This window comes from Myotis myotis, unplaced genomic scaffold, assembly GCF_014108235.1.
Source record: "Myotis myotis isolate mMyoMyo1 unplaced genomic scaffold, mMyoMyo1.p scaffold_m19_p_29, whole genome shotgun sequence".
In the NCBI taxonomy this organism is placed as follows: Eukaryota; Metazoa; Chordata; class Mammalia; order Chiroptera; family Vespertilionidae; genus Myotis; species Myotis myotis.
In genome coordinates, this window is record NW_023416334.1 from 2,022,711 (window position 1) to 2,046,075 (window position 23,365).

The 23,365-nt window shown below is 61.6% G+C and overlaps 2 protein-coding genes and 1 long non-coding RNA gene across 14 annotated transcripts in view; 2 read left to right on the forward strand and 1 right to left on the reverse strand.

Annotated features, from left to right (window-relative positions):
• Positions 1-3,362, forward strand: part of EPN2 (epsin 2) — an 88,768-nt gene extending 85,406 nt beyond the window's left edge. For all 11 annotated transcript variants that reach the window (XM_036296439.1, XM_036296440.1, XM_036296436.1 and 8 more), the window contains one exon: positions 1,022-3,362. In XM_036296439.1, the coding sequence (XP_036152332.1) occupies positions 1,022-1,320 (299 nt within the window). In that variant the 3' untranslated portion in view covers positions 1,321-3,362. The remainder of the gene's footprint in view (positions 1-1,021) is intronic.
• Positions 2,393-21,401, reverse strand: B9D1 (B9 domain containing 1). 2 transcript variants are annotated; one of them, XM_036296448.1, is made up of 7 exons: positions 21,221-21,401; positions 19,820-19,888; positions 15,782-15,893; positions 12,212-12,308; positions 11,199-11,261; positions 8,819-8,886; positions 8,230-8,483 (listed from the first exon to the last, which is right to left on the reverse strand). In XM_036296448.1, the coding sequence occupies exons 1-7, from the start codon at positions 21,281-21,283 to the stop codon at positions 8,341-8,343; spliced, it is 615 nt and encodes a 204-aa protein (XP_036152341.1). In that variant the 5' UTR covers positions 21,284-21,401; the 3' UTR covers positions 8,230-8,340. The 2 variants fall into 2 exon arrangements, with proteins under 2 accessions (XP_036152342.1, XP_036152341.1); XM_036296449.1 differs by lacking the exons at positions 8,230-8,483; positions 8,819-8,886 and adding an exon at positions 2,393-2,690.
• On the forward strand, positions 8,480-14,268 carry LOC118649411. The gene is made up of 2 exons (XR_004965645.1): positions 8,480-13,134; positions 13,262-14,268. It is a non-coding gene; the product is annotated as an uncharacterized LOC118649411 (long non-coding RNA).
• Positions 21,402-23,365: the final 1,964 nt, after the last annotated feature.

The window sequence follows — 23,365 nt, forward strand, 5'->3', positions numbered from 1 at the left end:
ATCAGAACCCAGTTTCCAAAGCAACACGAACCCTGTCCCTACCCCAGAAGGGCTCCTGCCACCCCTGCCCAGAGAGCCTGGTGGCCCCGGAGTCCCCCTGGCAGCTGTGGCATCAACGTCTCCTAGGCTTTCAGGGAGGGGCTCGTGGGGTGGGGAAGAGCTGTGCTGCCTGCAACAGGTCTGTCTCAGAGGCTGCAGCCAAGGCCCTGCTGGACCGACATCCAGGCCGTGTCCCAGGCCGCACAGGGGCTTGGGCTATTGTTATTGGTGGGGTCTGGCTCTAACCCTTCTAAGCTGAGCCTCAAGCGAGTCCCTGTCCTGCTCTGGAGTCTCGGTTTGGTCATCTCTCAAGGGTGATCTGCAGAGCCCACCTCCTGGGGTGACTAGACGGGGGGCTGATGCAGGGATGTCAGGGGCGCCCTCCCAAGCCTGCCCACCCCAGTGTGTGGGAGCCTTTGTGAGTAGGAGCTGGGCTGCATTGGAGACGCAGTTCCGGCAGCTCCTGCGCTTGGGGCAGAATATCAACAGATGTGTTTACTAGAAGTGAAAGAGGCTTTCCGATGTGAGATAAATTCTGGAAATGCTGGGAAAGACAGAGCTGCGCCAGTCTCTTGACTGCAGGACTTCTCAGAGCCTTTGGAGAAGGGCACAGCGTGGGGACTGCCACACTCAAGCCACACCTGTGGCTCCCGCCTCCCCCTTTGCTCTTCTCCCTCTCAGGCACCCGTTGTCACAGGGCAATGCCAGCGGTTGGCTGCTGAGGGAGTCCTGGGCCAGCCCTACGGAGGAGCTGGGCCCTCCAGCCTGGCACATTCCTGGCGCTGCCTCCTTTAGGCTTGTGACCTTGGACAAGTTGCTTGGCTTCTCCAAGTCAGAGCCTTAGTCTCCTCATGCAAACAGTGGAGATTCGTTCTGTAAGAAGACATGTCACCGTGTGCCAGCAGGAACCGGGGCGCACCAGCCCCTGGCCTTGAGGGCGGATGCTGTTCTGACCACCCACTGTCCCTCCTGCTCTCTCCAGGTGCAGCTGCGGCTTCAGGCCCTGTCAACCCATTCCAGGTGAACCAGCCCCAGCCGCTGACGCTGAACCAGCTGCGGGGGAGCCCCGTGCTGGGGACCAGCGTGTCCTTCGGGCCTGGCCCAAGTGTGGAGCCCATGGCTGTGGCCTCCATGACCTCCACAGCCTCACACCCAGCTCTCGGGGCCAGCAGTTCCTCCCTGGCGCCATTGGGCCCTGCCACAATGAACATGGTGGGCAGCGTGGGCATCCCCCCAACGGCAGCTCAGGCTACTGGCACAACCAACCCTTTCCTTCTCTAGTGCCCAGGCCTGGGACCCACCCAGAGCAAATGCCCGAGCGCCTGTGCCCAGGACACCAGCCGAGACTCACTGCGGAGCCGTGTCAGGGCCGGGGGTCGGTGCCAAAGGGTCGTCTGTACAGCCCCGTCCTCAGGAGGAGCAGGCGGCGTGCTGAGCCTCAGATCAGGACGGGCTCTGCGCACCTTCTGGCGCCTGCTCACCCTGACCCAGGCCAGGCACCCTCACCTCCCAAGTGCAGGGTCCTGACTCTTGGGGGCCGCCCGGCTCTGCGGGGCCTTGGTCAGGGGGCAGGAGTCCTCAGTGTTGCCCTTGCCGTTAGCCTCAGCCTGAGGGTCTCGGGGACACAGCCTCGCCCAGGACCTGGGACGGCCACCTTGTCTTTGCCCTTCACCCCCAGCCCTGCTGGCCCAGGTGTGGTTGGAAGGAAGTGCTGGCTCCATTAGACACCGACCTTTAGGGGAAGTGGTTGTGCATCTTTTCCTTTGACTCGTGTGAGTTCAAAGTAAACACCACCTGGGACGACTCGCGTGCAGGCCGCTAGAGCGAGCTTTCAGCTAACCTGAGCGTCACCCTCCACGCGGCTCAAGGCTTGTGTATGTTTGCACATGTTTGTTTAGTACAGTTTCATATTTGAGTTTGCAGAATTATCTAACAGTCTTTTTTGGCTAATATTTTTATAACGTGGTTCTTATTTAACTGTCTAGTTTTGATAGAATTTACCAAGTCTGACTGAATTAAGATATTGGCACATGTTATGTTAGTAGTTTAAATTCTCTTATTTATGGTTTTAACTCTATAAGAAAATTTAAATAGGAAGAGACAAAAAAATGCCTTATGGAAAACTAAAGTAAATTCTTTATAGAAAAAAAATTTGAGAGTTTGATTACACTTAAATGATGATGTTTATTTAAAAAAACACTACAACAACAAAAAACTCTAGCCTCCAGTTGCCTTTTCCTTTAATTCCCTTTTTTGGTGAATTACCAAACTGATTAACTTTCAGCCTTTTTGGCTAGATGCTAAGAAAGAACTATTTTTCTTACTGATACACCAGCATCAAGAAAGTTAAAGAAAAAATCTAAAGTTTGAATGTGACCCCCAGTGTTTATCAGCTGATTCCTTTTTGTAACTGAGGGCCTGCATGTTGGTGGGACTTCCGCTCCCGATGGGAGTGTGAGATGGAAGAGACATCTGGGACCACTTGTCTGTGATCTCCTGTCTGATACTCGATCAGGTGAAGACGGGGGGAGAGGGGAGGCGGAGATGGCCGTTGGCTGGGGGCAGTGGCTCCCTGGAGCTTGTGGCTGAGACGGGCGGGCGAGGGACCAGGGCTGGCCCTGACTCTGCTAACTCCAGACACACAGCACAGACTTAAAACCCATCATCTCTTATTTTGGAGAAGAAAACAGTGATCCTCACCCAGGATAGATATTTAACAAACACGCCCGTGTATTACCTCCTGCCCCTCGCCCAGCCACCACTATAAAAAGTATTAGGTCATAAACTAAGGCGCAGAAAAGATCGGCCTTCCCTAGGGAAGGGGCGTTCTCCTCACATTCCACCGTGGGTGCCCTAGCCCTGGCCCCAGGGCAGCAGGCCACCGGCGGGCCCTCTGAGGCGGGGCCTGGGCCCTGCCTGGCCGTAGGAGGCACGCAGGCCGCGCTGACTGCCTCTGGGCCCCTCGCGTTTCCTGCTTCCCACTCACAGGGCTGCTCCCAGAGGCTCCTGGGCTTCAGGCCGGGCCTGGGGAGGGGGAGGCGGTGGACCGGGGCAGGTGCTCCCCCAGGTGCGGCCTGGCCGCCTCCCAGTGCCCCCAGCACGTCGATGCCCCTGCAGTACGGCCCAGGCCGCCCAGACGCCTGCACTGATCATGCCACTGCCAGCCGCTGCACGCGAGCTGCACACAGGCCCTTGCTCCCTCCTGAGGCTCCGGGTGGGGTCACCCCGTTTCCTCAGCCCCAGGGGCCGGTAGCTGGTTTTGGACTTGTGTCACTATTGATACTTATTTACTGTATAAATATAATTTATCATTTGTATCATGATGCGGTCTCTGGCTGTGTACTTCGCCCTCCCCCGTTCTTTATCCATCCCGTGGCACAGGGCGGGTGGGCAGGCCGTGGAGCCCGGCCCTGCCTGGAGCCCAGTTTGGCCTGCAGTTGATGGCCGGAGAGGGACTGGAGGCGGCCTTCAGGACACTGCTGTGGTCTGCAGGCACGGAGGTGGAGGTGCTGGCCTTGTCTTTCCTCCTCGCTGGGTCTTGGGGGTGCACTCCACTGGGGACTTAAGGGCTTGCTTCATTGCCACCAGAGAGCTGCCCCTTCAGAGGCCGCCAGCCAGCCGCACATCCTCAGGGTGACTCACGGCCGCCGGCTTGGTGGCTGGTGCAGGGCCCTGTCCCCTTCCAGAACCCGTCATAGGAGGGAGCACAGCAGAGGGAGCACAGGGGCAGGTGGGGAGGGCACGGGGCAGGCCTGCGCTTCTCTTGTGAGGGCCTGGGCCCCAGCCTCTGCTCGGGTCTGCCCGCCACCCACCTTTCCGTGCTGAAACCCTGGCCGTGGACCCTCAGGGAGCAGGACTTAACAGGGCCCTGGGGCGGATTTGCAGGGCCGGCAGCAGCTGGGGATCCACTCAGGCAGGTGGGGGGGCCCGGGGGGCTCCTGGTGGGCAGCTCTCCAAGGGGTGTCTGGGGACTCCAGCAGCTTCCATCTGTGCCACTGCCCCTCCCACACACAGCAGAGCGGAGGGTGGGGGACACGACTTCCTCGTCCCCACACCAGAACTGGTCTCGCTTCGGTGCCAGGAAGGAGGAAATGCAGGATCCTTGTGCCCAGGGGGATCGGAAGTGGGTTTGGTTAGCGTGTGGCCAGTCACATGGCCCTCTAGTGTCACCAAGTACTTATTTCGCTGTTTCCCACACACCGATCGCATCCCCTCCCACGGGAGCTGTCCTTGGGCCCCGTCAGTCAGTCACCTGTAGGGCCAGGAGAGAGTGAATGCTGGGTAAGCAGCAGAGTTTGGGGTAGTTAACAGCAGCAGGTAACGAGCGCTCACAAGTCTTCCCTGGACAGCCTGCTTTCTTCCTGCTGCTCCCCCCGTGTCAGTGCGGGGCCATTGGAGCCAGGCGCCCGCGCCCTGCCCAGCCTGGGACTTGTCCAGGGCCGAGTGACCTACCGGTCAGAAGCCTCACCAGGCCGTTATAGTCAGAGCATGCTTCAGTCTTAGCCCTTCCTGTGTGAGTTCTAGAAGTTTCCTTTTCCAATCTTTTGATAACAGTTTTGGATTCTCTTAATTTCTTGTCACTTTTGCTTGCAAACTGGCCATTTTGCTGCGCACATCCCTTTGCTGTGGTAGCTTTCAAGTGGCCCCGCACCTGCCTCCTGCAGCTGCCCTGCCCGGGGGAGCACGGTGGTCTCCTCCAGCCTGTCCTGCTGTCCAGGGTTCCGTCCACGTTCTTCCTGCCCGCCCGGCCAAGACACATTGGCTGGTTTTGTTTTGGTTACAGCAGAAACTCACTCAGATACCAATTTCCATATCAGAGTACAATAGGTGCCACAGGAACCAGTAAGCCCCAGGTTCTTGCTGGCTGACTGCCATGTTTCTCCCTCACAAAATGCCCCGCGGGAATGTTCTGGCAGCTCCCTCGCCGTGTGTCATCTTCACCAGCTGGCCTCGGGGCGGTGGGAAAGGAAGGGCGAGGGCACCACTCCGGGAGGTTTCAGTGGGTCAGGTCTCTACGTGGTGAACACCCTTTCAGCCTGTAGTTTCTGAGGTGCAGGGCCGGGGAAATGCCGACTTCCCACGAGCCCAGGAGGAGAGGGGGCCTGTGACAGCCTCGTCCCTGGGGACGCAGCAACAGCAAGGGGCGGGCGCAGGGGCGACTGCCTTGGCTGTTCATGGTCTCGAGTGGGGAACCTTTCTGCCGAGGGCCACGTGGATATCTATAACATCATTCATGGGCCGTACAAATTACCAGCTTAAAAATTAGCCTGCTCTCTTTGGCCAGACATTTAATTACCCAACCCCCACTGCCCTGGCACCTTGGCAGGGCCAGACCGAATGATCTCTCGGGCCTTAGACAGCCTAGGGGCCTGGCGCTCCCACCTCTGGTGTCGCTGGTCGCGGGTCCCGGCCACTCCCCCTCCCCAGGCGGCGGGGCTCGGCGCGGGCGGGGCGCACACCGCAGCTGTATGCACTTCGCGGCGCGGAGACGGTCCCCCGGAAGGAGAGCACCGGAGGACAGACAGGCTCTCGGCGACACGCAGCTGGGTGTGCCGGGGCGGCCCACGCCCGCACCTTCCTTTGAAATGCACTGGGAACAGGACGGCTCCACGGGGGCGAGGGGCCGAGGGAACACACCGCGAAGTGGTGGTGGGAGACCGGGTGGTTGCGAAGTATTTAAACTTCTCTATGTTTAAACACTAATAATAAAACGTTGAAAAATAGAAAATTAAACCTAAGAGGGTTAACTGCTGTGCGAACGGCGCGGACAGGCTCTGGGAGAGACGGGAAGGGCCGACGGCGGGCGGGGGCCGCATGGACGGCGAGGGGCGGAGGCGGAGAGCGGCGGAGGCCCAGCGCACGTTCTTTGCGTGGCTTCCATCATAGGACACGCGTGGGGGGCAGCAGGAGTGGTGCGTGGGGGGGCAGGGGCAGGGCCTCGCACACCCCGGGGTCTCTGGCGCGAAGGCTGGTGGGTGCCAGCGGGGGGGAGGCGGGGAGCGAGCGCCCCATTTCCTCACGAGCCCGTCAGGCGAGGGCGAGGGCGAGGGCGACTGAGGGTTTGAGAGGAGGAAAGGTGTGCGCTCCCTCGGCTGCGCGGGGCTAAGGAAATAGGGGGCCGCTTGGCAGCGACGTGAGGGGGGCCTGGCTCTGGACGTGGTGCGGGCAGCCCTCGCCTGGACGCTGTGCCCAGGACAAGGTTGGCCGGGCGAGGGCAGAGCCGGGGCAGGGCGGGCTGAGGCCAGAGTGGACTGCATCTACCCGCGGGGAGCAAGGCTGAGGTCAGACCCAGCTCTGAAGAAGGTCCTGCTGAGGGGCTGGCCTGTGGGGGCGGCGGGCTCCCCCGGGCGGGCGCTGCAGGAGCTTCCAAAACGCAGCCTCTCCTCCCTCGGGTGCCAAACAGACAACACAGCACAGCCGCCCGGTGTGAACCGATAAAAACTATACCCGGTTTTTTTTGTCAGATCAGCAAAAAATATATTTTTTGGTGGCCACAGAATTTTAGTAATTAGTTCCTATGCCATGGGGTGAAAAAGGTTGAAAATCACTTCTTAGAGACACACACGTCTCCAAGACTGACACGGGCCTGGGCGAGCAGAGCCCGCCGACGGCCCTGCTTTAGGGTCTCGCCAAGCCTGGCGCTTCCGTGCTGCTGCCACTCGCAATCAGAATGGCACGTACCGCGAGACGGCCTGCAGGCGCGCTCCCCCGTAGGAGGTCATCTGTGCTTCCATAAACCACCGCCCCCGGGGTCCCCCTCCCGCTCCCCACGGCCTGGCAGTGCTGCGTCCGTCACCACGGCGACCTGCCCGTTAGTACCACCGCACCGGACGCCTGGTGACGCGTTGCTCGAGAAGGCCCTGCTGGCGTTTTGGTTGGTGGTTAATCCGCACCCGAGGATATTTTCCATGGACTTTTAGAGAGTGGAAGGATGGGGAGACGGAGAAACACCGATGTGAGAGGCATCCATAGGTTGCTTCTGCGTGTGCTCCCCCGCCAGGGCTGGGGATCCAGCCTGCAACCGAGATACGCCCCTTGACCTGAGCGGAACCTGGGACCATTCAGTCCACAGCCCGCACGTACCCACGGAAGCACACTGGCTAGGGCGGATCTTGTCATCTTTACATAAGCCTGCAGCCTTATTTGAAAGGGAGTGTGTGTGTCATCAGCTGCGCCTAATGACTGAATTCTAAGCTGGGACAGCGGGAGGAAGGAGAGGGCCGACGTAGTGCCCGCGGCGGGGTGGTGGCCGAGGGCCTGATGGAGTGGCGGGCTGGAGGGGGGCCCACAGGAAAGGGACTGCCCCCGGGGGGGGGGGGGGCGCTGGGATATACATTTTAGAGAGGATGCCGCCATTGGTCACGGGAAACGGGCTCTGACCGTGGGTGGCTATTGAGGACACAGGTCAAGTTCACTGCAAGGGGGAGGCTGAGGAAGACAAGCTGGTCAGTGGCGTTGCCATGACAGCTGGAGGAAGACAAGGCCGTGCCCTCTTCGGAGGACATCAGAGGTGAGGTCCGATGGCCCCGAGGCGGGAAGCTGAGACGGGGAGTAGGAAGTGCTCACAGGGAGCGAGGGCACAAGCCCCATTTCTCAGCCCCTGGTGCCCCATGGAGCCTGAGGGCTGAGGGCTGGCAGTGGGAGGCACTGTCCCATCAGCAAGGACGGTGGGAGCCACTGCTGACGGGCTCCAGGCGCAGCGAGTGGGGGCGGGAGGCGGAGTTACCCTCTGGTGCTGACAGCAGAGGTACGGGCAGGACAGGCCGTTCCGTGGTCTTAGAACAAGTTCCGATGCAGCGAGGGGGCCGTGGTCTTCAGGGCTGAGGAGCCTGGAGCAGGCACTGTGGCTCCCCTTAAATTCTGGGGTGCGGGCTGGGGAGCAGACTGGGCACGCCCCATCCCATCCCACTTGAAGCTGGGGGGCTCAGGTGAGGCGGTGCCGGGCAGAGCTCAGCTCAGCCCAGGGTGTTGGGTGCCGCGTGCACCTCACCCACCTCCTCCTCACAGGATGTTCTCCCTGTCGCCAAGGGAGGCTGGTGATGGGAGCATGACAGGGTGACCAGTGCTTCCTGGGGACGGCAGTGTGAGGCAGGTCCCGCCCGGCTCAGGCCCAGCGGGTGCGGTGCTGCAGGGGCGAGGAGGCAGCCCAGGCCTGGGTTCTGTGACAAAGCAACCATTTATTTTATGAAAATATCCCCCCCATCCCACCCACCCCCCAACTACACTGGAGCAGGCAGGTGGATCGGCAGTGGCCGCATGGCATTGTGGGAGCCGCTCAGGCTGCACGCTGCTTGGCCAGGCTCACTGCGGGAGGCCCTGGGGCAGGCTGGGCCCCGAGACCCCCTGCATGTCCACAGGCCCAGTGTCGTAGCCCAGCTTCCTCACGTCCTTGGTCACCACGTTGAAGAGGAGAGTCACAAAGCCCTGGGAGCGGACGCGGGTCACTGGGGACAGAGGGGGCGTCAGCCACCGGGCAGAGCCAGGCTGCTCTGGGCCTGTCTCAGTGCTGTCGCCTGGCCCAGCCACAGTGCGCCCTCGCCCCCTCGGAGAAGCGGGGTGCTCGCTGGCCGACCCACCACTGGGAAGTGGAGGGCTGTTTTGGAGCCGGGCAGAGAGGCATTCTTGTGCTCTGACCAGGCCTGTCTGGGATACACCGAGAACCCGGGCCCCGCCCCACAGCCCCCCGCATCTCCATGTTGTTCCCAGGGGTTCACCTAGTCCCTCCTGGGCTCCGACCTGTCTGCGGGGTCAGGGGTGGGATTGGGGGATCAAGCTTTACCTTCCCGGCCTTCACCCTGAGCCACCACCTTGGGGTCCGTGTACTCAGGCCTCCGTCCCATGAACCAGCTGAGAAGACAGGAAGCCAGGTGAGCCACAGGGCCGGGGCCCACAAACACTGAAGTGGGCGCCCTCCTGACTTCGGAAACCAGCAGCCTCCCCGCCACTAGGGGCAGGCCCTGGGCAGACACGCCCCACATCCCTCGGCCACCTCAGGGGCATCAGAGCTGGCTTGACTGGCCCTGACCAACACTGAGCCACAGCACCCCGCACTACCCCGCTGGGTGGGCCGCCTGCCCTGGGGGTCACAGGCCTCCCGTGTGGAAGGCGCGAGGTTCCTGCTTCCTGGAGAGGCCGTCCTCAGCCTCCTGGACAGCCGCTGGCCTGCAGGGGGCGGGGTCTGCCCAGCCCAGCCCCCCTGGCGTCCACCCGGTCCAGGCGCCAGCGCCCACTGGCTGCCAGCTCCACCGCTGGTGGCGGAGCGGCCGCCCGGTCTGCCCACAGGCTGCGTGGAAGCCCAGTGGGGGGCGCAGGGGCTCCCAGCCCCAAGGAAGGGGACGGGGGAGGCGGAGCCCAGGCTCCAGCTGGGGCTGACGGGTGAGTCACCGCTCTGTGCCTCGGTTTCTCCATCTGAGGAGTGGGGCTGTAACAGCACCCACCTCAGAGGCAGGGAAGCAGCCCCACGAGCCTGGCACGACCCATGTGGGAACGCAGAGCGAGTGCCACAGCTCCTCTGAGGACGGTGAGGGCGCTGTGGGCCGGGCGCAAAGCCGGGAAGGGCCGAGCTGGCTGGAGGGCCACGCAGGGGCCAGAGGAAGTGAGCGCTGACCGCAGGCGTGCCTCCGCAGGCTCTAAAGCTTCAGGAAACCCTTCCTTGGTGCTGCGTGAAGCGCAGGTCGGAGGTAGTCGCAGGCTGAATCATGGCCCAAGACACAGGTCCTGGTCCCTGGCCCCTGGGAATGCGGCCTCGTCTGGAAGGACCCTTGCGCAGGTGACTGGGGGAGCTGAGCACGGGCACACTTTGGCCTCCCCTGTGGCCTTCGATGCCACAGAAATGTCCTCGTGAGAGGCAGAGACTGGAGTGGCGTGGCCACGAGCCAGGGCAGGCCACAGCCCAGCAGCTGGGGGGGCGGGGGGGCTCCCCGAGCCTGGACGGTGCGCAGCCCGCCGACACCTCACAGCCCAGCAGGGATGCTGGCATTTCGGGTTCAGAACTGGAGGAAGTAAACCTGCGGTGTTAAGCCAGCAAGGTGGCGGTAGTTTGTCCGCAGTGGCCACGGCCACGGCCACGGGAGAGTAACACTGGGCAGAAGAGAATGCAAACAGCAGGCCAGCGAAGCTGCGGAGGGACAGCGGAGGCCGCGGGAGAGCCAGGCGCTGGAGAAACTGGGGCAGGCGGAGAGGGGACTGGCCACCCCGGGTCTCGGGCCTGAGCAAAGGGGGCTGCTGGAGCTGGGCCCTTGGTGGCCTCCCTGGACCCCTTGTCTGCCTTCACCCCTTAGACCTCTCCCCCGCGGCCTCGCCCAGGCCTGAGCTCCTGCACCGAGGCATCGGGAGGCAAGAGCCTCGACTGTTCTGTGAGCTGAGGCCTGGCCTTCCCAGGGAGCCTCACGAGGAAGCCCGGGCCCCTCGGAGCTGGGAGCTGGGGTGCAGCAGTGCACCCCCGGGCAGGACGGCTGTGGCTCTCACAGCCCTTGACCTTCCTGTGCCCGCTGACAGGCACTGCCCCGCTTCCCCAACAGCCCAGGGGACGGTGCTGTTGCGCCTCCACCCATCATGGCGGCCTCCCTGAGGGGCCTCTAGGGGCATGAGGCACCCGCACTCTCCCTTCCCCAGGCCTCAGAACTTAGTGAGGACTTCTCAGTCCTGGCCCAATGCTGTCCCTCCGCCCCGGTCTCCCCGGCCCAGCCCCCAGGGCAGTGTGCCAGCTGCCGCCCTCCACCCGATCTCCCGGCCCAGCCCACAGGGCAGTGTGCCAGCTGCTGCCCTCCGCCCGGTCTCCCGGCCCAGCCCACAGGGCAGTGTGCCAGCTGCCGCCCTCCGCCCGGTCTCCCGGCCCAGCCCACCGGGCAGTGTGCCAGCTGCCGCCCTCCGCCCGATCTCCCGGCCCAGCCCACCGGGCAGTGTGCCAGCTGCCGCCCTAGAGCCCAGCTGGTCCTGCACTTCCCCTTGTCCTGCTGGTGAACAGAGGGCCCGGCCTGCTGACCTGCTGGGGAGCAGCGGTGGTTTATAGCTGAGCTGATAGAGAGGCTGCTGTCCCACCCACTGGCCAGTCAGCCAGGGGCTAGCTGGCCCCCACTCCCACTTGGAGGTGGTGAGGGCCAAGGCCTGAGGCTCAGCCTCCCTGACGCCCACCACCAGCACTCCCTGCAGGCACTCACCTTGTGAGCTTTTGCAGCTTGGATGTAGATTCTGGGACGAACATGGGGATGGTCCTTTTGTGCCTGAAACAGAAGTTTTGACACATGTGCTGAGGGACAGAGAAGCAACGCCAATGCCGGAGCCTCCAGCCAGCGGCCAGCGGCCAGCGGCGGGCAGCCGGGCAGCGCACGGACGCGGCGTGCCTGCTGTGGCACGAAGCCAGCCTTGCAGAGCTGTACCTCATGAGCCTTTTGTTCTTTGAAGGAGCCAGAAGGATGCTGAGGCTACAAACCTCAAACCGGTGCCCATGTGCCCCTTAGAGCCCTGTCCTCCAAATGTCCACATGCTCTGCCATCTTCAGGGCCCAGCGCGGTGCCCTTCCTCCAGGAAGCCCTGACCAACCCTGGACCTCGGCCCCGCCCTGGTGGCCTGCCCCAGGCCCGTCTCACCCTCAGAGCCCGGGGCCTGTCCCCCCCTCTCTCCTGGCCTCCGAGTCTGGCCCTTGTTTTAACAGAACTCAGAGCAGCGCACCCGGCGCCTCCTCTCAGCCTTCTCCAAGCAGCTGACCTCAGCCTGCTCTGTGCACCAGCCCAGTCCACACCCTCCCAGCAGTGCCTGGCAGGGCTGCGCCTCTCCATGGCCATGGCTCTAGGGGCTCCTGAGGGCAGAGCCCACGTGGCCACACGTGTCTGACACTTCCGTGTCCTCTGCTGCAGAGCACTGGGGGCGGGAGAGATGAAGGGCTGCGTGCACTCCAGACCCTACCTGCCCAGGCCCCTCGGAGTGGGCGCAGCCCTCAGGATGCCAGCACTCCCTCCACCCCGCGGTGTTCGGGCAGCATGAACCTCGCCCACTTAGGTCCCTTCCAGATATGGGCTCTGCCCCCCCCACCCAACCTGAGCTGCCCAGAACCCGGGGCAACAGCACATTCCTGGCCAAGAGGTGAAGTCTGTCCCAGGAAGAGCCCTGCTGATGATGCCAGTTCCTGAGCCAGAGCGGCCCAGTGAGGGACGGGCTGTGCCGGAGGGCCTACCTGCCAGGCGAGAAAGGCACGTGCACTGCCCCGTAGCCTCGGACCACGTCGTTCCCGAACACGTCTGGTCCGTACACGCTGAGCACAATCTGTGGCCCTGGGAGGACAAGGCAGGTCAGCGTGTGGGAGCCGTGGGGGAGGTGCAGGCAGAGGGGAGGAGGGTGCTCAAGCCCAGGGCAGAGGCCTGGCAGCAGGTGCAGACCTGGCACCCCTGCAGCACCAACAGTTCCTGCAGTCCAGGTCCAGGTCCAGGTGAGGAGGACCAGAACCTGCAGGGCAGGCCCCTGGCTTGGCCAACGCCAGAGTCAGAGCCAGGGTGCTGCCCTCCGCCTGTCATCAGACACATGGAAGTGGCTCTGGAGCCCTTTAGGGACGGGCCAGGCGGCTGGTTTCTGTCAGGGGGAGACGTCAGAGAGAAAGCAAAGGCCTTCCTGCACCTCCTATACACACTAGGAATTACACCCAGGCTGGTGGGGCTCAGTACCAAAAGGCTGCTGGTTCGATGCCCAGGTGGCGGGCTGGAACCCTGGTAGGGGCATGCAACATGCAGCTGATGGATGTTCACTCTCACATCAATGTTTCTCTCTCTTCCTCTTTCTAAAAATCAATACAAAATATTAGCAATTACACCTGTTCTGTTTACATCAAGGCATCTCGCCGTGGCCCCGATGATGGCAGCGGGGCTGACGCAGTGGGGGCTGACCTGGCGGCCGCTAGCACTAGTCGCAGGCAACTCCCGCCTCGGTGCTCCACCTCCTCGAGGCCTGGAGGGGGCCTGAGGCCGTGTCAGCCAGGGTGGGGCCTGTGTCTGCCCGTCACTAGCTCCAAAGGCCGCCACCGCCCAGCACTTCATGAAGCCACTTCTTTGCCAAAGATGCATCCCGCAGGCGGGCACTTTGGTCGTCCCCTTCTCTGAACTTCCTGTAAGTGAACCTTCGTACCCCGCTTCGCTAACCCAGCATGTTGGGGAGACGCGTTCTCATTGGAGGAGCTGGCACTTGTCCTGGGTCTTGGCCACGCGAGCCTGTGTCTCCTGCCCCTTTCCTACAGGACTGGCTTTCTCGCGGGTTTGGAACAGGTGTGAATTCTGCGCTCTCCTCACTTTCTTCTGACCAGAAGCTGCGGATGCCCGTCCCGAGGCCCCCGTCCCGCGGCCTGGCGCCAGCGCCCGTGCTGTCCTCCTGAAGGAAGCTGGCTCTTCCCATCGGCATCTGCAGACCCACGGGCATCGGTCTGTGTGTGTAACACAAAGTAGGGGTCTGCTTCCTCTGCCACCCCGTGCACATCCGCTCGTCCCAGCACCGCTTACCAAAGACTCTCACTCACTCACACACACACACACTCAACACACACACACACTCAACACACACACACACTCACACTCAACACACACTCACACGCACTCACACACACTCAACACACACACACTCAACACTCACACACACACACTCACACACACACACATATGCACACACAAAAGACTCTCCCTGCAGCTGGGCAGCGCCAGTCGGTCAGCTGCCTGCAGGCGCCGGTGCGGGCCGGCTCTGTGCTTGTCTGTCTGTCCTGTGCCAACGATGCTGCCGCAGTCACCGTGCTTTGCAATCAAAGCTTCACATCCGGGACAAGTTATATCTTGATATTTTACGTGTCTCACTTTTAAACTATCATTTTCTATTTACTTCTTATACAGAACAGAATATTTATGTATTCTATTTATTCTTACACAAAAAGCAACTGATTCTTTATTAATCCTATCAACAGCTTGCATGCCAGTGTATCGCCTGATAATTTATTTGTAGGTTACTTTGGACATTCTACATAATCACGTCACCCGTAGATAATTTTGTTCTTCCTCCCCGATTCTTACGCCCTTTATGAGCACAGTGTTGGTGATAACAAGCACCCTGACCTCAGGGCGATCCTCCGACAGTTCACGAGCAGTGATGTTCCTCTAAGTTTTCATAGACAGCCTTTATTGGAGTAAGGAAGCTTCGCTCTATTCCTACTTTGCTAAATATTTATCAAGAATGGATGTTGGGGAAAAAAAAAAAAAAAAAGAATGGATGTTGAGCCCAGCCAGTGAGACTCAGTGGTTGAGTGTCAACTCATGAACCAGGTCATGGCTTGCACCTGTCAGGGCACATACCCAGGCATCTCGTCATCGCTTGATCTCCAGTGGGGGCCGTGCAGGAGGCAGCTGATCAATGATTCTCTCTCATCATTGATGTCTCCATCTCTCTCTCCCTCTCCCTTCCTCTCTGAAATCAATAAAAAGAATGGATGTTGAAATTCATTACACTTTCTTCATTTATGGGGGTGATCATGACTTTCCAATGTGGTAGGTCACACTGGTTTATTTTAGATGCTAGGTGAGCTTTGTATTTCTAAAATAAACACTACTTGCTCATGTATTATCATCTTCTGTATTCTGCTAGATTCAGTTTGTAAATATTTTGGTCAAGTCTGGCATGGACAGGGGCTGGGCTGCAATCTGTGGGGCTGGCCCACCTTCGCTCCTTCCTCACTCCAGGGCACAGCTCTTTGAGGTCTTGGCCCACGCTGGGAGGGCTTACCTGAGGCCCCGCACCCCACCCCTTCTAGAGTTCTGCACACCGATTCTTGGGCCCTGAACCAGGGAGGCTGTCAAGTCTTGATACTCACCCTGGCCAACTTGCTCAGTGGTTAGTGTCAGCCTGCACACCAAAGTGTGTTGGGTTTGATTCCCGGTCAAGGGCATGTACCTGGGTTGCAGGTTCACCAATCGATGTGACTCTCATATAGTTGTTTCGATCCCCCCCCCCCCCCCCCCCCCCCGCACCTTTCAGTCACCTTGTTGGACTGGTTTTCTCCTAGATCCTGGCCTGGTAACACACTACTCTGCTTGCCACCTGATGCCTTCAAGGGGCTGTGTCGTCTTTTTGCCTTTTAGTGTTTGACTTGCCTCTCTGAGCTGTCCTCAGCCAGAGGACGTGGTCACTCTCTGGGCCCCGCTCGAGGAAGCCACGGAAGTTTCCTGCTCGTGAGGATGACGGCAGGAGGGCGGTTTCTGCCCAGGCGGCCGCCAGGCAGCCCTGCTCCAGACCCCCTGCCCCGGGAGCCCGGCCCGGCCCCTGCAGCAGGAGGCTGGGGCTGTGACGTCGAGTGGCCCTGAAGGTAAATCAGCTGCTGGGACGGCCGGAAGCCAGGGACGGCTTTTGAGTCAGTTTCCTAACCTGGGGAAAGCACGGAGAGTGATGTGCCCATGACAGGCCGGGCCCCCCACAGGGCCTCGCACACAGCAGGCGGGGGGGGGCCCGGAGGCCGCGGGGGCCCGCCCGCACTCCAGACCCCCAGCCTGGGCGCCGCTCTGCCCTTCAGCGCACCCAGTGGCCCGGGCTTCCGGCTGGGGCCTCCCCGACCCACTCTGAGCCTCGTGAGGTGAACTGGGTGGGAGGGGAGAACGCAGGGAAGCGGCCAGATGGCACGGTATCAGGCTGGCGCAAGGGCCCAGCTGATGGACGTGGTGGGCAGGAGGCTGAGGCTGAGACTGCCCTGGGGTGCCCGCCCCCCGCAGGGCCCCTGCGGACTCACAGCCGAAGGGGTTGGTGCTTTTGAAGGTGACGTCGATGGGGAAGTTCCACACCAGCGCTTGCCGCACGTCTGGGCTCTTCGATGCGATCTGGGAGATCCCCTCCTCCAGCCCCTGAGGACGGACACCGACCCTGTGTCCAGCGCCAGCAGCCATGCCTCCCCTCCCCTGGGCAGGCAGCTGGGAGGGCTGGTTTTTCACTATCTTCTGCCAAAGCACTAACTTCCAAACCAAGGGAACGCAGAGCCGCTGAGCCGGCACCGCCCTGGACGGGCACCTCAGGAGCCGCCTCTGCCTTCCCTCCAGCGGCAGCCTCTCCTCAGCACCAGCGGGCCCGCCCGCCCAGCGCCAAGCAGGTGCCTTCTTTTCTCCACACAAAACACCTGCTTGGCCACTTCCTCCCCAGCAGGCGGGCTCCCCTTCGGAGCAACCCGGAAAGGCTGTCCAGACCCCCGGGCTCCAGGCCTTTGTTTTTCTTTCCTGAACCCGCGCCAATCTGACTGCTGGTCCCCTCCCCCCAAGGGCTTTGTAAATACCAGTGACCTCGGCATCAGTGGTGACGTCTCCTCCTCATTTTATCTGGCCACTGTCAGCCTGATGCGGCCACGTCCTCCCCGGCCCCCACCTGCCTTCTGTCTCCCGCGGCCCCTGCTCCACTGCTCCTGCAGCCTCCTTCGTGCGGAAGCACCTCGAGGCTCCGTCTGGATGCTTCTCTCTGCACCTGGGTTCTCATCAGCCTGAGGCTTCATCCCCTCCAGCCTGGTCCTGCCTGAGCTCGGGATCGCATGCCCTGTCTCCGCCTGGGCGGCTGGTGGGAACCGTCACACACGCCAGGCCCAGCGCGGGAGAGATCTCCAGTCCGTTCTACCCACAGCCCCAGCGCCCCAGCTCCCAGTGTGGCGCTGCTCTTTCTTTAAACCCTCACCCGAGGGTACTGTTGCCACTGGTTTCCAGAGAGGAGGGAAGGAGGGAGGGAGAGAGAAGCATCAATTGGTTGCCTGTGCAGCGGGGGCTGGGGAACCGAGGTACATGCCCTTGACCAGGAATAGAACCGGCAACCCTTTGGTCTACAGGCAGACGCTCTAAGCACTGGGCCAAACCAGCCAGGGCAAGCGTGGTGTTCCTCTTAACTCCTCTTTTTCTCATGCCCACATCTGCCCAACAGGAAAACCTGTTGGCACTACCTTCAAAATATACTTGAAATGCAACCACCTCTCACCCCCTCCACCGCCTCACCTGTCCTCCCGCCCTCGCCCGTCCACCCGCCCTCGCCCGTCCACCCTGCCCTCGCCCGTCCACCTGCCCTCTCCCGTCCACCCTGCCCTCGCCCGTCCACCCTGCCCTCGCCCATCCACCCTGCCCTCGCCCGTCCACCCTGCCCGTCAACCCGCCCTCACCCGTCCTCCCTGGCCTCGCCCGTCCACCCGCCCTCGGCCGTCCACCCTGCCCTCGCCCGTCCACCCTGCCCTCACCCGTCCTCCCTGCCCTAGCCCGTCCTCCCTGCCCTCGCCCGTCCACCCTGCCCTCACCCGTCCTCCCTGCCCTCGCCCGTCCACCCGCCCTCAACCCACCTGCTTAGAGCTGATGGGTCCCTGCTTTGGCCCTGGTTCCCCACAGTCTACTCCCAGCAAAGAGTCCAAGTCTCTGTTAGGAACACAGGTCAGGGTCCCTTCTCTCTGCTCACAGCTCTCCGAGGGAGCCCTAGTGCCCCCGGGGAAGGTCAATGGTCCTTCTGCTGAACTACCATCTCCTCTAAGATCTCCCTGGGCCTGCTCGTCCCCAGCCCGCTCCCTGCTTACTGTCCACCCCCTCACGGCCTCCTCCCTGCTCCCACCCCACACCGCCTCCTCCCTGCTCCCACCCCACATCGCCTCCTCCCTGCTTACTGTCCACCCCACACCGCCTCCTCCCTGCTCCCACCCCACACCGCCTCCTCCCTGCTCCCCCCCACACCGCCTCCTCCCTGCTCCCACCCCACACCGCCTCCTCCCTGCTTACTGTCCACCCCACACCGCCTCCTCCCTGCTCCCACCCCACACCGCCTCCTCCCTGCTTACTGTCCACCCCACACCGCCTCCTCCCTGCTCCCACCCCACACCGCCTCCTCCCTGCTCCCCCCCCACACCGCCTCCTCCCTGCTCCCACCCCACACCGCCTCCTCCCTGCTTACTGTCCACCCCACACCGCCTCCTCCCTGCTCCCACCCCACACCGCCTCCTCCCTGCTTACTGTCCACCCCACACCGCCTTCTCCCTGCTCCCACCCCACACCGCCTCCTCCCTGCTCCACCCCACCGCCTCCTCCCTGCTCCCACCCCACACCGCCTCCTCCCTGCTTACTGTCCACCCCACACCGCCTCCTCCCTGCTTACTGTCCACCCCACACCGCCTTCTCCCTGCTCCCACCCCACAACGCCTGCTCCCTGCTCCCACCCCACAACGCCTGCTCCCTGCTCCCATCCCCCACACCGCCTCCTCCCTGCTTACTGTCCACCCCACAACGCCTGCTCCCTGCTCCCATCCCCCACACCGCCTCCTCCCTGCTTACTGTCCACCCCACAACGCCTCCTCCCTGCTCCCACCCCACATCGCCTCCTCCCTGCTTACTGTCCACCCCACACCGCCTTCTCCCTGCTCCCACCCCACACCGCCTCCTCCCTGCTTACTGTCCACCCCACACCGCCTTCTCCCTGCTCCCACCCCACATCGCCTCCTCCCTGCTTACTGTCCACCCCACACCGCCTCCTCCCTGCTTACTGTCCACCCCACACTGCCTTCTCCCTGCTCCCACCCCACATCGCCTCCTCCCTGCTTACTGTCCACCCCACACCGCCTTCTCCCTGCTCCCACCCCACATCGCCTCCTCCCTGCTTACTGTCCACCCCACACCGCCTCCTCCCTGCTTACTGTCCACCCCACAACGCCTCCTCCCTGCTCCCACCCCACATCGCCTCCTCCCTGCTTACTGTCCACCCCACACCGCCTTCTCCCTGCTCCCACCCCACACCGCCTCCTCCCTGCTTACTGTCCACCCCACACCGCCTCCTCCCTGCTCCCACCCCACATCGCCTCCTCCCTGCTTACTGTCCACCCCACACCGCCTTCTCCCTGCTCCCACCCCACAACGCCTGCTCCCTGCTCCCACCCCACAACGCCTGCTCCCTGCTCCCATCCCCCACACCGCCTCCTCCCTGTCCCCACGCACCAGGCACTCCTGCCCCAGGGCCCTTGCCCTGCTCCTTCTCCCTGGCACACTGTTGCCATAAATGACACATGGATTGTCCCCTCACTTCCTTCAGGTCTTTCCTGGAAAGTTCCCTTCTCAGCAAGGCCTCGATCTAGATTCGTCTCCCTACCCCCGCCCCCCAGCTCCCCTTCCTAACTTGGTTTTCTCCTCGGCACTCGACTTGCTAACATGCTAGACGGTCGCTACTCGCTGTCTGTCCCCCAGAATGTGCACCCAGGAGACGGGGACGGCCGCCCCGCACCAGGGCCTCACGGAGCCGCCAGTCAGCGGGCCCACGGAGCCAGTCCTGTCTCCTCGGCTCTGCGACGAGTAAGCGACCCGAGAGGTTAAGGACACTTGGCCTCCATTTCCTCAACTGCCGGGAGGGTCACAGGAGAGCTGCCATCAGCAGGCGGGGAGCGGCCGCGGGCCTGGCCTGGGGGAGACAGGCGGGCCCCTGGCAAGTCCCGCAGGGAGGGCTCCGGAGTCCGCACAGGCTGAGGAGGCCAGACCATGAAGGACCGGCCCAGGATGTCCACAGCTCAGGCCGGCATTCCGGCCGCCTGCACTGCCCAACACGTGCTGCCACGTGCCAGCTCCCGGGATCGGGCGTGGGCAGGCACGGCCGTGGGGAGGGCGGGAGCGGAACAGTGGTGTCTGCGGTCCCCACTCCAGCTTCACCAGGAACAGGCCCCTGTGGGACCCCCTCTGAACGGTGTCTGTCTTCCCAATGGTTCTGAACTGGGAGGGAAGGGGTGTGTGCGGCCTTCAGAACCTCCAGGTCCGAAGGCGTGAGGTGGGCCGGGGCCACTTACCGCGGTGGGGGCCCAGTCCTGGCCGTACACGAAGCAGTACTTGCAGTAGAGATCATCGTACTCGGGAAACTGCGGAAACACAGGCAGGGTGCTCGGGGAACGCACGCGGCAGCAATGTGCAGGCTACGCAGGCACAGCCCATGGCAATTCTGAGCTGGAGACACTGGCTGGGGCCGGAGCGACATGGGGCTCAGCGCGGCTGGGGCGTGGAGTCCGAGGGAGAGTCCCACCGCGACGCCCTGGGCCTCAGCTGGCTCTCCTGCGGACAGGCCTTCCCCAGCCCTGCACCCGGCAACTCCTGCTCATCCTTCCGCAGCCTGCAGGGAGGCAGCCCTAACTTCCCGGCCAGCTTGAGGGCCACCTCGGGCTCCTGTGGCCCCTGGTCTTCCCTCCACCAAAGCGCCTGCCTGTTCATTCCTGTGGACCCCATGGGGCTGTGAGCAAGGAGCAGGCTGATGGCTTTCTGCGGTCCCAGCGCCGACGGGGTGGGCACAGAGGAGCTGGAAGGAAACGGTGCCGGACGGCAAGGCCGGGGCCCCAGGGCTGTGAGGACCCAGCATGGGCACGGCCGCAGCTGAAGCCTGGGCGGGGGGGCGGCGAGCTGAGCGGTGCCTAGAGCGGGGCACATGGCCGAGCCCAGGGAGAGCCCCTCGGCAGCCCGCAAGGGAGGGTAGCCAAGCTCTGGCGCCACAAAGACCCGGCTCAAACCCCAGCTCTGCCTCTTCCTTTGGGCAAGTTTTCCCATCTGTCAACTGGGGGCTAGTGATACCTACTGCCCAGGGCCACTGTGAGGGCTGAATGAGCAGCGCTGTGCACGGAGCTGGGCACATGCAAACACCCGGGGAACTTTTAAGAAATTTATACGCACACACACGCACACACACGCACACACACACACACATATATAAACAAACGGTTCGTGTCATGTGGGGGAGGGGCAGGGAGTAGCGTCCCTTTGCGCCCGGCAGACCCGTCCTCCCTGGATCATTCCAAGACACCGCCCACGCAGGGTCAGTCATCACATCACCGCCATTCCCGCCCGGGTTCAGGGATCTGGGCGCTCAGGGCGCGCGGGGCGGGGCGGGGCGCGACGCCTCGGGCGCCATCCCCCGAGGACAAGGCCCAGGGCAGCTCCGCCGGGCCCACCCGCATGAAGCTCCTCAACGAAGCGCGCACGACCCGAGCCCGGGCCCGACCTGGCCGAGTGTGGCCTCGCTACGCGGTGCGGCTCTCCGTGTCTCCCACCCGCGCGTCAGGTTTGCGGGTGTCCGGCAACCGCGCGCCAAGCTTCCCAAACGCCGGCCCCGCCCCCGCCGAACTGAGGAATGATGAGCCTCTTCGGCGCGGGGGCGGCCCCGGGGCTCTTGGGGGGCGGGCCCGGTCGGGACCCTGGCCGCTCACCTGGGCGCTCTCCACCTGCCCGCTGACCATAAGCAGGAAGACGCTGGGGCCCGCAGCCGCCATCGCCGGGGGCGCGGGGAATACCACCCGGGTGGTGCGCGCACTTGCTAAGAGGCGCCCTAGTTGCCCTGGAAACAGACGGCGTGGCACGCGGGCATGCGTCTGAGGCGCGGGACCTTCTGCGCAGGCGCGTGGGCGTAAGCGTGGGCGTGGCGGCGGTGCGCAGGCGCAGGGGCGGCTCTCCTCGGGAATGCTGGGAGAGTCTGCGTGCGGCGGAGGGAGAAGGCGGCGTGGTGCGTCGTGGGGGAGTCCGCTCGGCCTCGGCCCGCGCGCCCCACGCCGTGGCGCGCCGACTGGGCAGGACTTCGGGGCCAAGCGGTGCAGCAGCCCCGGGCCACGAGGCGGCGCTGTGGCCACCGCGAGGCCGGGCGCGGGGCGGTCCAGCGCGAGCTGGTGCTGGAAGCTGGGCGCCGCCCGGCCTGAAGAGCAACCGGCAGCGCCCGTTGTGGCTTCTGAGACCTTCATCTCAAAAAGTTTATTATTATTGTTTAATGAGCTGCACGCTACTTTTCAAGAGGAGCACTCTGTCTTTGCTTTTTTAAATCCTCCCCTGAGTGTTACCAAACCCAAGGGGTTTGCTGCTTGGGGTGCTCTGTTCAAAAGCAAGACATAGTTGTCGCAAGGAGGTTCGCTCACTGGCAGCAAGTCAAGGAGACAGGATGCACCGCACAGCTCTGCTTACACACTGCTTGGTCAGTTACATGTTGCGTTCTTCCTTGCAGTTGACTATACGTATCAGGTTGGGTTCCTGTCCAGCTCATCCTGTTCCCAGCTGGGCTGCAAAATACTGTGCTGCATGTTAGCATTCAGCACGAACGGCATTTAATAAGAATGGCCAGGCTCTTATCCTGTCTAACACAGGGGTGAGCACTCCAGACAGCGCACAGGAAATGCGAAGGTCCTGAGGTGGCATATGCTTGGGGAGCCTGCAGCCTGCAGCCTGCTTGCCCGGGCTCACAGGACGCAACTTGCCTTCAGTGGGGTCATGGTGGTGGCGTGAAGTCAGCCATGGAGGAAATAGTTACACCATGAAAATCAGCAAATGCTAAAACCAGGGCTTTTGATTTTTTATATTTTATTTTTTATATTAATAAATCTTTATTGTTCAGATTAGTACAGTTGTTCCTCTTTACATAGCTCCCCTCCACCGGTTCCCACCCCACCCTCTGCCCTTACCTCCCCCCCCACTGTCCTCATCCATAGGTGTATGATTTTTGTCCAGTCTCTTCCCGCACCCCCATACCCCTTCCCCCCCGCCCCAGAGTAGTGAGTCCACTCCTTTCTATGCCCCTGATTCTATTATATTCACCAGTTTATTCTGTTCGTCAGATTTTTTATTCACTTGATTTTTAGATTCACTTGTTGATAGATGTGTATTTGTTGTTCATAATTTTTATCTTTACCTTTTTCTTCTTCCTCCTCTTCTTAAAGGATACCTTTCAACATTTCATATAACACTGGTTTGGTGGTGATGAACTCCTTGAGCTTCTTCTTGTCTGTGAAGCTCTTTATCTGACCTTCAATTCTGAATGATAGCTTTGCTAGGTAGTCTTGGTTGTAGGTTCTTGCTATTCATCACTTTGAATATTTCTTGCCACTCCCTTCTGGCCTGCAAAGTTTCTGTTGAGAAATCAGCTGACAATCGTATGGGTACTCCCTTATAGGTAACTGAGTTTCTTTCTCTTGCTGCTTTTAAGATTCTCTCTTTGTCTTTTGCTCTTGGCATTTTAATGATGATGTGTCTTGGTGTGGTCCTCTTTGTGTTCCTCTTGTTCGGGGTTCTCTGTGCTTCCTGGACTTGTAAGTCTATTTCTTTCACCAGGTAGGGAAAGTTTTCTGTCACCATTTCTTCAAATAGGTTTTCAATATCTTGCTCTCTCTCTCTTCTTCTGGCACCCCTATAATTCTGATGTTGGTATGCTTGAAGCTGTCCCAGAGGCTCCTTACACTATCTTCATATTTTTGGATTCTTTTTTCTTTTTGCTTTTCTGATTGGGTGTTTTTTGCTTCTTCGTATTTCAAATCTTTGACTTGATTCTTGGGATCCTCTCATCTGCTGTTGGAACTCTGTATAATATTCTTTAT